We start from the raw sequence: 15,410 nt of genomic DNA on the forward strand, positions 1-15,410 counted from the left end.
TGTAACTTGTGCAACTCATCTGCCACATAAGATAATAAAGAAATATGGTATAAAATTGTGGTAAGAATAACATTATTCATCTTATAAAGAAAAACTTGGATTAGAAAACCTAACTTTGCCACAAACAGAATCACCAATGCAGCAGAAGAAAAACCCTGCCCATAGTAGTCCAATGAAAGTCGGCTATAGGTTGTGGTTCACAAGTCTTGAATCTCGTCATGATGTTTTCCCGTTTAAAGCAGAACTATCTGCTGAAGCAATATATGACAGGGATTATGGTAATCGATGCATGATAGGATGCAGGCGCGTACCATTGAAAAATCAAACATTGATTCAGAAGGACATGTTAGACTGTGCTGTTTGAATTAATGTACAGTTTTCTCCATTGGATACAAAGGATCGTGAAAATGTTTGGGGAAGTATTGAAAGTACAAGGGGAAGGTTAGACCCTCTTTTTTTTTAACCAATTCAGTTTTCATCGAATTCAATTTACTATAACCAAGCTGCAGCATTTATTTCAAGAATCGACTTGGAAATCGTTATGGTTCTCATTTCCAAAACCCTCGCATGCGTCCTTATCGGATTGCAGCTCCTCCGCGTGAAGAAGCACCCAGATGTTCTTCCAGTCATTTCAATTATGACGCTTATTGCTCTTGCCCTGGGATACATGATTCCGCTTCTGGTCAACTTTAAAGCAATGTTTGTGCCAAACCACCACATCATCCACCGGGATACTTTTCTTGGTACTGGTGGATGGCTTCAAGTGAATGAAGTAATAGTCAGGATGTTAATGATGGTAGCTCTCCTTTTGCTGTCTTCTCCAACTGACGTGGTCCGCAAGACAATGCGATGGAAATCAGAAGAGCTCGAGAGATTCTGAGTGGAAAGTTGTTTATGCAACTCTACCATTGTATATAGCTGGCGGACTTACAGTTTGGTTTGTGTACCTGTCGAACAACTCCTACCTGGAATCACACAGGCCTTTTCTAAGAAATCGCAATCCCCGCCACCACCACCTTACCAAGTGTCTAGTCTCCACCCTATTGCTTACGAGTACCACCCTCTCAGGGAGTACCTCAGCTCTTACGCCGGCTTTGTCCTGGATGGTTTTCTGCTCCCTCAGATATTGTTCAACTTGTTCTTCAATTCAGGAGAAAAGGCTCTGGCCTCCGCCTTTTACTTGGGAACCACCATAATCCGTCTGCTGCCTCATGCATATGATCTTTACAGGGCTCGGACCGGTACATGGTTCGTTGAACTTCCGAATATTTATGCAATTCACAGAATAGACTTTTACTCCACTGCCCTGCCTGGAACATCATCATCCATCATCCCCAGCGGCGGTATGCTGTTTGCCGCCGTTGTTTTCCTGCAGCAGAGATTCAACGGGCGTTGCATTCTTCCTTCCGGAGGTGGATTGTCTGCCCTCCCATTTCCATACTCTTCCTGTTGGAAGAATAATGCAAGCTTTTGTCTAGTTTTGATGGATAACAGCTCAGCTTAGGCAGCTTTCGGCTAGTCTTAGTGCTAGTGTTAGCTGTTTGCTTTAGTCATGGTGTTTAATGTTTACTTTAGGCATAGTTAAGTGATAATATTCCCTCATCATTGTAAAGCTAGTTAGTGGCTTAAGTTAGAGAGAGTGGAGGTCATCATCATGCTTGCTTAGCTGCCATTGTCCTCTACCTTTTGTCCTCCATTTTTCTTTCCCGTTTCTTCTTCTATATATGTTTGATCTTGTAACTGTTTTATATATAAAATATACATCAAAAATTCAATATGGTATCAGAGTAGGAACTCTAAATTCCTGACTCTAGTAATCGTTTCCGCTAAGTTTCTTTTGCTCTAAGCCAAGATGGCTGAAGAACTTTCTGAAATTGAAAGCTCGATGGATGCTCCAGCATTTTCTGACGTTGAGGTCAATCCTAATCAACGTCTCAGTTTTGTTTTGTTAAATGAATTCAACTACCTTCCCTGGAGTTGTGCAGTATCTCTTGCACTTGGAGGAAGATCAAAGCTTGGCTATGTAAATGGTGCTATTGAAGCTCCAGTAGTCACTTCTTCTACATTCGAGTCGTGGCTGTGCAAAGATCAGTTGGTCATGTCTTGGTTGCTCAATTCAATGGAGCGAAGGATTGCTAAAATTTTAATTTATTCCGAGTCATCCATGCATCTCTGGAAGCAAGTAAAAGAGATGTATGGAAATCAAAATAATGTTGCCCGTGTCTTCCAGCTTAAGAAGAATCTGGCAAGTCTACAACAAGGAAGCAAAGCATTTGTTCAACACCTTGGCAGTCTTACAAACATGTGGAATAAGCTCGATGTTTATCGTCCTCATACCACTAATGCCACTGTGTTGATCAAGAGAGCAGAAGAAGACAAGATTTTTCAACTCTTGGCTAGCTTAGGTCCAGAGTTCGAATACCTCATAAGTCACATCTTAATGAATGCTGAACTCCATTCCTTCACTGGTGTGTGTGCCATAATCCAAAGGGAAGAAGTAAGGAGGAAAGTCATGAATCAAGAGACTAAAGACAGCGTTTCTGAGACTAGGGCTTATATCTCTAGCAACAAACGTCCTGAAAGCAAAGTTTACAAGGGAAAAATACCAGATTTAAAGCGCAGCTACTGTGATTCTCTTGGCCATATAAAAGACAGATGTTGGATTCTTCATTTGGAATTGAAGCCTAAGTTCTTAAATGGAGGACAAAAGGTAGAGGACAATGGCAGCTAAGCAAGCATGATGATGACCTCCACTCTCTCTAACTTAAGCCACTAACTAGCTTTACAATGATGAGGGAATGTTATCACTTAACTATGCCTAAAGTAAACATTAAACACCATGACTAAAGCAAACAGCTAACACTAGCACTAAGACTAGCCGAAAGTTGCCTAAGCTGAGCTGTTATCCATCAAAACTAGACAAAAGCTTGCATTATTCTTCCAACACTTCACATCCCCTTCTGTTTGTGTGGTCACGGTTAAGGCACGTCAACATTTTTTATTCTTATTACTTTTTATTGACGTGGCTTAACCGTGACCAGACAAAACAGGAGGAGATGAGAAAAGTATGGAAATGGGCAGACAATCCATCTCCCTTCCTAAAAGATATAGACAGAGTTCTTCTATATACGAGAAAGTCCCTGTCATCAGCAATGGCCAACTGTGAAGGACAGAAATTTACCTAAGAAAGGATTTTTTGATGATTTAAATATGGTCGGAGAAATTTTACTACTGCGATATCTTTTTTTGTGAGGGTTTCAATGCCAAAAATTTTAAACATTGAGAAGAGACTCTATGATAATGCCTTAGGGTGCTATTCATACACTTTTTTTTACCTTCATACACCTTTTGTTAATTTCTGTCATTTGATTTTCTTCAATTTATTTGATCCGATGATTTAAATTAAAAAAAGTGTGTAAAAAGTAAAAAAAATGTGTATTTAGCACCACCCTTGCGTTATTGAGAACAAATGTTAATTTTCACACATCAAAATCACACTTGACCTAGACAGTGAGACAAGTCACTTTTTTTTTTTTTTTGTCAATGAGACAAGTCACTTTGGTTTATGCTACTTTTGAATACATCAATATTTTTATACAGAAGGGAAAGTTCGGTAAAGCTACATAATGGGTAGCCTAATTTGGTATCGAATTCGTCATCCACGATATTCGAACCTAAGACCTCTCACTTCCAAATGAAAAAGAATACTACCAGACTATAGTACTGAATGACTTGATTTATGCTACTTTAGATTAGGGTTTTTTGTTTGTTTTTTATACTTACAGGCCTAAGTTTGTGTGAGCCTCCATATATATTTTGAATTGCAGCTCTCAGTTTACTTACGTGTTTTACTTTACCTACTGTTGTTTATGAGAGACCATTTGGTCTTTCTTTCTTGGGACAAGGATTGTCTGCCCTCCTAGTTGTGGTGCCCTTCCATGCCCTCCTATTTTGTGTGATCACGGTTAAGCCACGTCAATATTTTATATTTTTTGTATTTTTTGTCTTATTATCTCATTAAAAAATTAATATAAAATATTGACGTGGCTTAACCGTGACCGCACAAAATAGGAGAGCATGGAAGAGCACCACAACTAGGAGCGCAGACAATCCTTATCCTCTTTCTTGTACTAGTTTTTAATGGAAGTACTTTCGTCTGACAAAAAAAAAATCAAGAAACAGATATAAACAGGTGGCAGATAATCACAGTTTCCTTGAATCTTTCTTCATATATAGCATGAAAAAATAAAATATGAAAAGGACTTTTTCGTAATTCCAAACTGCCATTCAAGGACAATATTACATTTTTACTATCTTTTTACAGTATTGGGAAAAGCTAAGCGGAAAGCAAGAACAAAATTATGGAAATTAACCATCAAAATTCCCATGGTAATTAATTAGGTTTTACCACAAATAGAGGATTAAGAACATTGTAAAGGGTAAACAGATTAAGCACAAAGTAAAACATTGCTGCAAGGATGCCAGCAACAAGAGCTCCAGTGATATGGTTGCAAAACTTGGAGACCTGTCCACAAATTGGCAGCCAACCAGCATGAATGTTCCCTTTCTTGCCCACTTGAGCTATCGCCAAGGCAGCTGACATGCTTGAAGTAAGAAGAAGAGCTGCAACCTGAACCAATTTCAATCCCTCAGTTTCTATTAAGTTGGAAATTAGATTGACAGTTCTCGAGCCGGAGAGAGACTTACATGAAACGAAAACGCTAAAGTAGAGGTGTCTAGCCCATGCATGTCTATTAGTCTATCACGTGTCACCATGTGTTCAAACTTTTCCACATGACATTGTATATGATTGGTTTAGAACACGGTCATTTTAGCGTTTCTGTTTCATGCAAAATCCTTATCCTTGATCCGACTCCTTATCCGATTTCATATTGGTAAACATGTAACTATTTCAGAATTAAGAAAGGAAGACATTTACTTAAACTATGAAAATGAAGGGAAAATGTGGTATTATTACCACATCTAGGATGATAACCATGCGCCAAAGTGAGCCCTTGGAAGAAAGAAGCAGGATTATAAGGTTGTATCCACTTATAATTGCATCCACTATCACAAAGTACCTTTTTCCATGATTTAAAAAAAAAAAAAAAGTTAAACAAAATATGATAAGAAAAGGTTATATAGAACACTAAGACGATGATTAATTACGAGGAAAAAATGGACTATCATCGGAGAGAGAGAGGTCGACATAGAACTCGAATGCAAGGGAACATGCATATTGCCTTTTAACAAATAGACCTAATTCACGTTTACGAAATTGTTACAAACTTGAAGAAACTAGAAGAGTAAACTTACGTGAAAGCCGGAGAATGGTTGTACTTGGCCTTGAAGGTCAAGTTCAAGACGTTGGTAGAGTCGTGGCTGGTGACCATAACTATGGTGGCAGAAACAGTCGCAGCCAAGGCTAGCAGTCTCAGCACAGTGGTGAAGATCCTCCTGTTCTTAGTCATGGAGAAGTTAACCTAAACGACACAGTTTTACGATCAAAACAAAGAAGTAAGCTAGGGAAGTCCAAATGCTGAAGTGTATATTTAGAGCAAAAGAGGGTAGATGTAGAGAGTGTGTTAGGAGGACAGATAGGAGGTGGGGAGGTGGAGGGGCACTTGTCTTCTTTGTATTTCTTTAAACCAAGAATGGTTTGGTTACCTGCACAAAAGTATGAAGATCATGCGCTGCTGCAAAACTAGCCGTTTACGGAAGAGGATTATTCTCTCCTGACCTACTTTGTGGGAATCCTAGCATCCTAGTCGTTTATTGTATATTGTGCGGTCAGTTTTCGTCATGTACTATTTGTGTTTAATTTTAAATAAGAAAATCAAATGATTTTTGTCCGTACGATGCACGATGAATGTCTAAGATGTGAGGATTCTAGGATCCCACAATTTTGATCCAGAAGGAATACAAATCCGCCATTTACACAAAAAAGGGTGCTGCACCGACTAAACCTGTTTCAAGTCCTTCCAGATTTTGACACGTGGCTTCCTTTTACGTGCAAAGATTTGATGAAGATTTTGTGTATGAACTTGTATAGATGTATTATCATGCTACCAATTAAGGGATCATGTGATTCATAGCATGATCCACTTATTTTATGTGATTGCATGCATGCACACCACATGATCAATTCTTATCATGTTGATTGTGTTTGTAACATGAATTTGGTCAAAGGTAAAAAATATCACACCGTCAGTTTGAGATTGTTTTTGAAAACAAATTTTTGATAATTAAAAACCTTTTTACCACGTTTAGCCGTTTTATGGTGAAGCATTTGATTTTTTCAAATAACACTTGAATTTTTAATTTTTTTTAACATGTTTATAGTAAAATACTCAATAGTAAAGAGGAGCTTCCTACATAGTCTAAGAGTAAGTTCACACGCTTTAAGAGGGTAAGGGCAATGTAATTGTCCTTATTATTCACTCTGAACAGTAATTATCTTTGTGCAAGTCCACCCATAAAATATGGGTATTTATTTTGGAATTTTTAACCTTTAGAATAATCATGACCGATGAACTTCAAAATTATTTATGTTGCCCTAGATTGCGCCACGTGTAAACAATTAGAAATCCAACAGCTCAGCTTGGAGGAAACATGAGCTATTTGGCTCTTAGCTGTGCGCGTGGGTGGGCCCCACGCCATCGTGTGTGAGCTAACTCCACCTTGATTTTCGTGTGTCGAGCCCTCCTACCCATGTGTTTCGACAAAAATGTAAATTTTTTATTTTCACAAAATTTTCCCTCAGCATTAAGTTAAATTTTTTAAAGAATATAGATGCAGTTTTATAGTTTATTGAGCAACAAATCTACATTTAGTAGAATATTTAAGCCAAAAACAAAAAAAATAAGTGAAAAATATAGTAGTGAGGCCCAGAACATTGTCAAATGGGGTTCTACACTCAAGAATCTAAAGGGAAAGTCTCACCTTAGTTTTCAAAACTTCATAGTGAAGGTGAAGTTGAAAATAAATAGATTGAACGGTGATTTATGTACGAATTTGGAAAACCGACTGAAAACCATGAGTGTTAATTCACGTTTTTTTGTAAAAAATGAAATTTTTTTGTTTTCTCGAAATATTTTCCGTGAATATTAAGAAAATCTATATAGTGTATTTGGAAACGGATTTACGATTTATTGAGCAACAACTGTATATTTAGTAAAATATTTAAGCCAGAAAGTAAAAAAAATAAGTGAAAAATATAGAGATGTTAAAATGTATATTTAGTGTATATATATATATATTTTTTTAATTTTTTTTTGTTAAAATCACATGTAGGTGAGGCTTAAAAAAATGGCAAAATTTTGTTTTGCTAAACATTCTTTCACCCTCTTTTGGTTGACAAAGATGATTCTATTAATATGTAGTTTAGATGTAGATAAAAGAAATTTTGACAAAAAAAATGATTCAAATATATTTAAATTTAGGTTTTAAATCATTGATTGCAAGTGTTTAAATACGAATTATAATAGATTTTGCACGGAAACATATATTTTGAAAAACATGAATATGATAGTTTGTTGTAATGGTAAGAGAAATAAAAGAAAAATGTACAAAAAAGAACAAAAAATATCTCGGCCATTGCTGCTCTCATTCATTCCACCTTGATCTTTTGAGAACGGTTCGGCCAATAACATGCTTATTGCGACCCGTTCTCAAAAGATTAAGAAATGGATTATAAGAAAGTTTTCACCAAAATTACATTTTGTAGAATACGAAGATGATAGTTAGCGTCAGCTAAAAGAGCATTTATCTCTAATCGACTACCAGAGTCAATGTCGTTTCTCTCTCTTACGGCCAAAACCGCCTAAATCTCTACGTCGTTTTGTCCCCCACTGAATAAAAGCGCACTTCATTCGTCAAAGCTTTCATTTTTTGAACTCTGCAGTACTCCTCCGAACCCCGACAGCGAACTAGGGTTTCGCTCTCACTTTGAAACGACACCGTTCAATCGGACGCAGAGAATTCCACCGGACCTGGACCTAGGGTTTCCAATCCCAATCCTTCGCCGTAAATCATGGAGGAGGAGCACGAGTACGACGATCAGCAGTACATGGACGACGACGATGAAGATGAAATCACGCAGGAGGACGCGTGGGCCGTCATCTCCGCCTACTTCGAGGAGAAGGGCTTGGTGCGCCAGCAGCTCGACTCGTTCGACGAGTTCATTCAGAACACAATGCAGGAGATTGTCGATGAATCGGCCGATATCGAGATTCGGCCCGAGTCGCAGCACAACCCGGGGCACCAGCCCGATTTCGCCGAGGTAGGGTTCCCTCCTGGGAAATTATGGGTGTGAAATTGCCTGCGTTTTCTCTAGGGAAACAAACGGGGGTTTTAGGCGGGTTTTGCAAATGGTAGTCTTCTATTAAATGGTGTTGTTGTTAACGAATTTGAGCTTCGTAGTTTTTGTGGTTTTAGGGGTAATCCTTGGTGCACGAAATAACAATTTTATAAGCAATTGGGAGCTAGGTTTCCATTCTGATTGTTGATTTTTGTTACGAAACTGAAGTAGATTTTGGAGCATTTTCGTGGTTAGTTTGTCTGGACCTTTAATACTGTTGTCTTCGATCAAGTAGTAGTCTTATTAAAGAATTTAAGCTTCGTAGTTTCGATGATTTTATGGGTAATAGTTGGTGCAAAAAATTAAAGCTGGACAAGCAATTGGGATCCAGGGTTTCTATTTCACAGTTGAATATTTGGATGAAAAGATAGTAGAACTTGGAGCATTTTTCAAGGTTATGTTGTTTGGAGCTGTAACACTGTTGGGTTGGATTGCAGACTGTATGCAAGATTAGCTTTGGTCAGATTTATTTGAGTAAGCCTATGATGACCGAATCCGATGGAGAAACTGCAACCTTATTTCCCAAAGCTGCAAGGCTTAGAAATCTGACGTACTCAGCACCCTTGTATGTTGATGTCTCAAAGAGGATGATAAAGAAAGGGCACGATGGCGAAGAACTCACTGAGACCCAGGATTTCACCAAAGTATTCATTGGGAAGGTGTGTAATGTGATTAATTCAGTAATGATGGATGAATATAACACTGCTAGTCAACAACTTGGTTGAATTTGTTTTGTTGTATATTATCAGGTTCCTATAATGCTTCGGTCTAGTTATTGCACGCTGTACCAGAATTCGGAGAAAGATTTAACTGAGCTGGGAGAGTGTCCATACGATCAAGGTGGATATTTTATTATAAATGGGAGTGAAAAGGTTCTTATTGCTCAAGAGAAGATGAGCACCAACCATGTCTATGTGTTCAAGAAGAGGCAGCCTAACAAGTACGCCTATGTGGCTGAAGTTCGGTCTATGGCGGAGTCTCAAAACAGGCCGCCCAGTACCATGTTTGTTCGGATGCTTGCTCGGACTAGTTCTAAAGGGGTAATGGAACTGATTGTGTCAGTAAATTTTTTTTTGTTTATGTAGTGTCTGCTATTTGTTTCATTTTGTTTGTATGCATTTCTGTTATCGCAGGGTTCTTCGGGACAGTACATCAAAGCTACTCTTCCGTATATTAAAGGTGAAATTCCTATTATTATTGTGTTCCGGGCTCTCGGGTTTGTTGCGGATAAAGACATCCTAGAGCACATATGTTATGACTTCTCTGATACTCAAATGATGGAGCTGCTTAGACCTTCTCTGGAAGAAGCATTTGTGATTCAGAATCAACAGGTGTTTTATTTATTTCATGGTTTAATGTCTACAAGTTTCTCAAATTCTTTTTAGCATGTGGCTTAATATTCTATTTTCTACTATAGGTTGCACTAGATTATATTGGAAAGAGAGGTGCAAATGTTGGTGTAAGTAGAGACAAGAGAATCAAGTATGCGAAAGAGATTCTACAAAAGGAAATGCTTCCACACGTTGGTGTTGGAGAATTTTGTGAGACAAAGAAAGCTTATTATTTTGGGTAGGTTTTTATGATATGCATTAGCATCTAGTTGGATTTTGAATTGTTAACTAAGTATGCATTTTTGCTTGTTCCAGATATATCGTCCACAGGCTTCTACTATGTGCCCTAGGACGGAGGCCAGAAGATGACAGGGATCATTATGGCAACAAGAGGCTTGATCTTGCTGGTCCCTTACTCGGAGGCTTGTTTCGAAATGTATGGTTTTTTTAGTGGAAATTAGAGGTTATATGAAATTTTTGCCAATATGTTGACCACAGAACTGTTTATGTAATTGCAGCTATTCAGGAAGTTGACTAAGGATGTGAGAGCTTATGCACAGAAGGTTGCTTACATTAACCCTGATTTTTTTATTTTTTTTTACATGAACCCTGTTTATTAAATTTCTATTTTATTTGGTTTTATATTTACATATTTAATGCATGTTGCAGTGTGTTGACAATGGAAAGGATCTTAATCTGCAATTTGCCATCAAAGCTAAAACCATTACGAGTGGCCTCAAATATTCACTTGCCACTGGAAACTGGGGGCAAGCAAATGCAGCTGGTACAAGGGCTGGAGTGTCGCAGGTGTTAAATCGTTTGACATACGCATCCACCCTCTCACATTTGAGAAGACTGAATTCTCCAATAGGGCGTGAAGGTAAAACCACTTTCTGCGTTCTGGCTTCTGCTGTGTTTTGTATAGTTATGTTTCAAATGTAAGGTCTCTGGATTGCAGTTATAAGACTCGTCTATGATGTAAGGCAAGACCTTTTAGTGTCTATTTTTGCCCAATCATCTTGTTGCTACTGCTACCTGTGGCTTGTTAGAATTTACCGCTCCTTCGTTTGAATAAGGTTTCTTTTATCAGGGAAATTGGCTAAACCGCGTCAGCTGCATAATTCGCAATGGGGAATGATGTGCCCAGCTGAAACACCTGAAGGGCAAGTGAGTATCACATTTTAAAAGTTTTGAGTCTGCAAGTTTGGTTGAAAAACCCTTTTTTTCTGTACATGGCACTTAAATGTTTGTCTGTTATACCAGGCGTGCGGGCTTGTAAAGAATCTTGCATTGATGGTATACATAACGGTAGGATCAGCTGCATATCCAATCTTGGAATTTTTGGAAGAATGGGGTACAGAAAACTTTGAGGTTTGTTCTATTAGTTCTAATGGATTCTGATTTTATGGTTTCTTTATTATTTAGTTTGACAAGCATCTTTATCTTGACTGTAGGAAATTTCTCCTGCGGTTATACCCCAAGCTACAAAAATTTTTGTTAACGGCTGTTGGGTTGGAATCCATCGTGATCCTGAAATGTTGGTGAGGACATTGAGAAAGCTAAGGCGACGGGTCAGTATCTCTTTCATTTATTTCTTTAGAATTGTTATTTTGGGTAGATATTGTGCCAAAAGAAAAATGCTCAACTTGCAATATTCAAACATTGGCTTTATAAGTAGAGTCTATGTTTGGTTAATTGCTCCATTATTTTCTTCCTCTTTTCCTTTTCATCTTGTTCTTACCCGCCCAATCTTCATAGCGCTTGCTTATAACCATTCTGACTGGTAACTTTTCATGTTTAAATGTCACAATAAACGTAACAGATGCTGATTACTCTGGTACTTGTACAGGTTGATGTCAACACTGAAGTTGGGGTTGTGAGAGATATCCGTCTGAAAGAATTGCGGATATATACTGACTATGGACGTTGCAGTCGTCCATTATTCATTGTGGATAAACAGAGGCTTCTCATAAAGAAGAGGGATATTCATGCATTGCAGCAGAGGGTGAGCTAGCTGAAATCTTCTATTTACCTTCTTGGGACATCCAATGTTTACATCAATCTACCCTTATATTTTTTTCAGGAAAGCCCTGAAGATGCTGGTTGGCATGACCTTGTAGCAAAGGGATATATTGAATATATTGACACTGAAGAAGAGGAGACTACAATGATTTCCATGACAATTAATGTTAGAATTCTTTCTGGAAAAATGCATCTTGTTTTATTTGGATTATAAACAGACATGTAGAAGCTGTAGGGATTCATGATTCAATTTGGAAAAACTCGTGTGCAGGATCTTGTCCAAGCAAGACTCAATCCTGAGGAGGCATATTCGGACACTTATACTCATTGTGAAATCCACCCATCACTTATTTTGGGTGTTTGTGCTTCTATTATACCGTTTCCCGATCATAATCAGGTGATCTTGTCGTACAAGTGAATTTAATGTGTTGGTTATGTTATTAAGTTATTATTCCATCTATTTATTAGCTATTGGTGTGATCAGTCTCCACGTAATACATATCAATCTGCTATGGGGAAGCAAGCTATGGGGATTTATGTCACCAATTATCAGTTCCGGATGGTATGATTTGGTTCCCACATTGAAATCAAGTATTTTATCTTCTTTTGTTGAATGTTGCAGTAGATTAATGATAATCTTCTTGTTGCTTCACTCAGGATACATTGGCGTATGTTTTATACTACCCTCAGAAACCTCTTGTCACCACAAGAGCCATGGAGCATCTCCACTTCAGGCAGCTTCCCGCCGGCATCGTAAGTATTTACTTTGTTTTACTATGCCTCTCTCTGTCTCTCTAACTAAAGTCTGATGATGAACATTTTCTTTGTCTTCCATTCTACATCAGAATGCTATTGTTGCCATCTCCTGTTATTCTGGTTATAACCAGGAAGATTCTGTCATTATGAATCAATCCTCTGTGGACCGTGGATTCTTCCGGTCACTATTCTTCCGATCTTATAGGTCAGTTTATCTGTAACAGCTATTTTGAATACAAATCATTTTGTTTTCCTACAATGTTGCATCAATAACTTTTTCCTGTCACAGGGACGAGGAGAAAAAGATGGGGACCCTTGTCAAAGAGGATTTTGGGCGTCCTGACAGAGCAAATACTATGGTGAGAATTTCAACTTTTAGTTTATGTTTTTAATGGTGCTGCTCATTTAGTATTGGACGCTATGCTAAGGTTTGACTTTACAGGGTATGCGACATGGTTCTTATGACAAATTGGATGATGATGGTCTTGCTCCTCCTGTAAGTATATGTATATTTGTCCTATCACGATTTTTTGTCGTACTATATCTGAAATAAAGATGAACTTATTTTATTTGATATTACCTTACTAGGGAACTAGGGTTTCAGGTGAGGATGTTATCATAGGAAAGACTACACCCATGGCTCAGGATGAGGCTCCAGGGCAAGCTACATCGCGTTACACACGGCGTGACCACAGCATAAGCTTGCGCCACAGTGAAACCGGCATAGTTGATCAGGTTCGTTTTATTTCACTCCCACCCCCTCCCCGCCACCGCTGTTTGAGATCTACTGTCTTCTTATCACAATACTGACATTTACTTTGTGTTTGTAGGTTCTACTGACGACCAATGCCGATGGGTTGCGGTTTGTTAAGGTACGGGTGAGGTCTGTCAGAATACCTCAAATTGGTGATAAATTTAGTAGCAGGCATGGACAGAAGGGGACAGTGGGTATGACTTATACCCAGGAAGACATGCCGTGGACTGTGGAAGGGGTGACCCCTGATATAATCGTGAACCCGCATGCTATTCCTTCTCGGATGACAATTGGTCAGCTCATTGAGTGTATTATGGGGAAGGTTGCAGCTCACATGGGAAAGGAAGGAGATGCTACACCTTTTACAGATGTCACGGTGAGTTGCACTTCCTCTTGAATTGAAACGTGTCTTCAGTTGGTTTTGTTTTTCCTGGAAATTCTCGTATCTGATTATTTTCTTTGTTAGGTGGACAATATCAGTAAAGCTCTTCACAGTTGTGGGTATCAAATGCGTGGATTCGAGACCATGTATAATGGTCACACGGGCAGGCGGCTCAGCGCTATGATATTCCTTGGCCCCACATACTACCAGAGACTGAAGCATATGGTCGACGATAAGATCCATTCACGTGGACGGGGTCCAGTGCAGATCCTCACAAGGCAGCCAGCTGAGGGACGATCTCGTGATGGTGGTCTACGCTTCGGGGAAATGGAACGAGATTGCATGATTGCCCATGGTGCTGCTCACTTTCTGAAAGAAAGATTGTTTGACCAGAGTGATGCATATAGGGTTCATGTCTGTGAGCGTTGTGGGTTAATAGCTATTGCAAATCTCAAGAAGAATTCGTTTGAGTGCAGGGGTTGCAAGAACAAAACCGACATTGTTCAGGTAAATCAATCTCTCTCTCTCTCTCTCTCTCTCTCTCTCTCTCTCTCTCTCTCTCTCTCTCTCTCTCTCTCTCTCTCTCATACGGTACATGAATTCATGCCTAGAGTTGTAATATTGCTCTGATCGGTGAGAGGTTAATGCTATCTGCCGCTTGGCTTACGTTTGTCTAGGTTTACATTCCTTATGCCTGCAAGCTGCTGTTCCAAGAGCTCATGTCGATGGCCATAGCGCCAAGAATGCTCACAAAGGACATCAAGCCTGCCAAAAACCAAAAGAAGAAAGGAGCCTGATGTAGTTGATTGCTGAAACAGAACATGTTCTTTGCTTTCTGAGCTCTCGTCTAAACCAGCACGAAGTTAACAGGCTTTACCGTGATAATAATAGATACACACCGGAGTTTCAAGAGGTTGAAGGCGAATCAGAAGGTTCATCAGGGCGGGTTTCGAGAAAGTTAATCAGAATTAGTGGATGCATTTTCATCGGAGTCGAATGGCTCGTGTTTGGAATTGGTTCAAACCGTTTTGTCTTGAAAGTTTTGTTTTCGTCTCGTTTTAAGCTGGAGAGCTGGAACTAATTGTATTTTCCTGTAGTTAAGCTATCATTAAGTAAATACATGTATGACATCATCGTTACATATATCTGAGTTCATTGATACCTCACGGTTGCCTCGCCTTTTTCCTCATAATCTTTTCTTAATCATTTTCAACGATTATAATCCTTTTTATAATCGGGATTGCTCTTTCATTAAGATGATTTTATGTTTTATGTATGTGAGATTTCACTTTCAAGTCTCATCTGAAATTTGTAAGACAAGTTCAAAACTTTGAATTTGGGCACGTAGGGACTCTTCAATTTCAGAGAAACTAACATCTCTTTCAGTCTAGTTGACGGAATAGAGTAATATAAGTTGGGATGAGTTTTTATTTTCACTTAAAAGGGGTTCAGATGGTGGATAGGCATTTCAACCTTTCTTGGCCACTATTGTGTGATTCACCAAAGCTAATAATTGAACTCAAGGCATGTTTGTACGAAATACGGGCTGAGATTTGTCCTCAATCATTGGCGCTACCACATGGTGGTTGAGTTGACGAAGCTAATGTCCCTTTCAGTTTAGTTAACGAAACGTGGTAGTATAAGACATGGAGGATGATGAGTTGGGGTGAATTGGAACAACAGGCTTGAAGAGGGTAAAATATTACAGAAAAAAATAATAGTAGCGAGATTTGTATAAAGTACAGTAAAATAGCTAAATCCAGTACAACCAAAATACGGCAACAAAATCTACATCTTAATGCCAGG

The 15,410-nt window shown here is 38.7% G+C and overlaps 2 protein-coding genes, 1 long non-coding RNA gene and 1 pseudogene across 3 annotated transcripts; 2 read left to right on the forward strand and 2 right to left on the reverse strand.

The window, feature by feature from the left end:
* Positions 1-136: 136 nt before the first annotated feature.
* LOC126622942 (uncharacterized) lies at positions 137-1,504 on the forward strand (annotated as a pseudogene).
* A 2,753-nt stretch (positions 1,505-4,257) lies between these two features.
* LOC126622382 (CASP-like protein 1C2) lies at positions 4,258-5,658 on the reverse strand. Its single transcript, XM_050291107.1, has 3 exons — positions 5,317-5,658; positions 4,979-5,081; positions 4,258-4,630 (listed from the first exon to the last, which is right to left on the reverse strand). Exons 1-3 carry the CDS (start codon positions 5,469-5,471, stop codon positions 4,394-4,396), a joined length of 495 nt encoding a protein of 164 aa, XP_050147064.1. The 5' UTR covers positions 5,472-5,658; the 3' UTR covers positions 4,258-4,393.
* A 2,222-nt stretch (positions 5,659-7,880) lies between these two features.
* Positions 7,881-14,770, forward strand: LOC126622355 (DNA-directed RNA polymerase II subunit RPB2). The gene is made up of 23 exons (XM_050291062.1): positions 7,881-8,281; positions 8,797-9,018; positions 9,109-9,399; positions 9,493-9,690; positions 9,777-9,928; positions 10,006-10,126; positions 10,209-10,253; positions 10,360-10,570; positions 10,781-10,857; positions 10,954-11,061; positions 11,145-11,261; positions 11,540-11,695; positions 11,774-11,878; positions 11,984-12,109; positions 12,197-12,274; positions 12,370-12,465; positions 12,558-12,673; positions 12,758-12,827; positions 12,911-12,964; positions 13,057-13,203; positions 13,299-13,598; positions 13,689-14,111; positions 14,282-14,770. Exons 1-23 carry the CDS (start codon positions 8,033-8,035, stop codon positions 14,399-14,401), a joined length of 3,582 nt encoding a protein of 1,193 aa, XP_050147019.1. The 5' UTR covers positions 7,881-8,032; the 3' UTR covers positions 14,402-14,770.
* Positions 13,929-14,299, reverse strand: LOC126622392 (uncharacterized). The gene is made up of 2 exons (XR_007623419.1): positions 14,200-14,299; positions 13,929-14,157 (listed from the first exon to the last, which is right to left on the reverse strand). It is a non-coding gene; the product is annotated as an uncharacterized LOC126622392 (long non-coding RNA).
* Positions 14,771-15,410: the final 640 nt, after the last annotated feature.

This window comes from Malus sylvestris, chromosome 5, assembly GCF_916048215.2.
Source record: "Malus sylvestris chromosome 5, drMalSylv7.2, whole genome shotgun sequence".
In the NCBI taxonomy this organism is placed as follows: domain Eukaryota; kingdom Viridiplantae; phylum Streptophyta; class Magnoliopsida; order Rosales; family Rosaceae; genus Malus; species Malus sylvestris.

Excerpts from the sequence above, each read along its gene's own strand:
- LOC126622382 (XM_050291107.1), bottom strand. The coding sequence starts at position 5,471 with ATGACTAAGAACAGGAGGATCTTCACCACTGTGCTGAGACTGCTAGCC. Across the intron at positions 5,082-5,316 it reads AACCATTCTCCGGCTTTCAC|GTACTTTGTGATAGTGGATG; the intron begins GTAAGTTTACTC and ends TCATGGAAAAAG. Across the intron at positions 4,631-4,978 it reads TGGTTATCATCCTAGATGTG|GTTGCAGCTCTTCTTCTTAC; the intron begins GTAATAATACCA and ends AAATTGGTTCAG.
- LOC126622355 (XM_050291062.1), top strand. The coding sequence starts at position 8,033 with ATGGAGGAGGAGCACGAGTACGACGATCAGCAGTACATGGACGACGAC. Across the intron at positions 12,110-12,196 it reads CGTTTCCCGATCATAATCAG|TCTCCACGTAATACATATCA; the intron begins GTGATCTTGTCG and ends TGGTGTGATCAG. Across the intron at positions 12,965-13,056 it reads ATGATGGTCTTGCTCCTCCT|GGAACTAGGGTTTCAGGTGA; the intron begins GTAAGTATATGT and ends TTACCTTACTAG.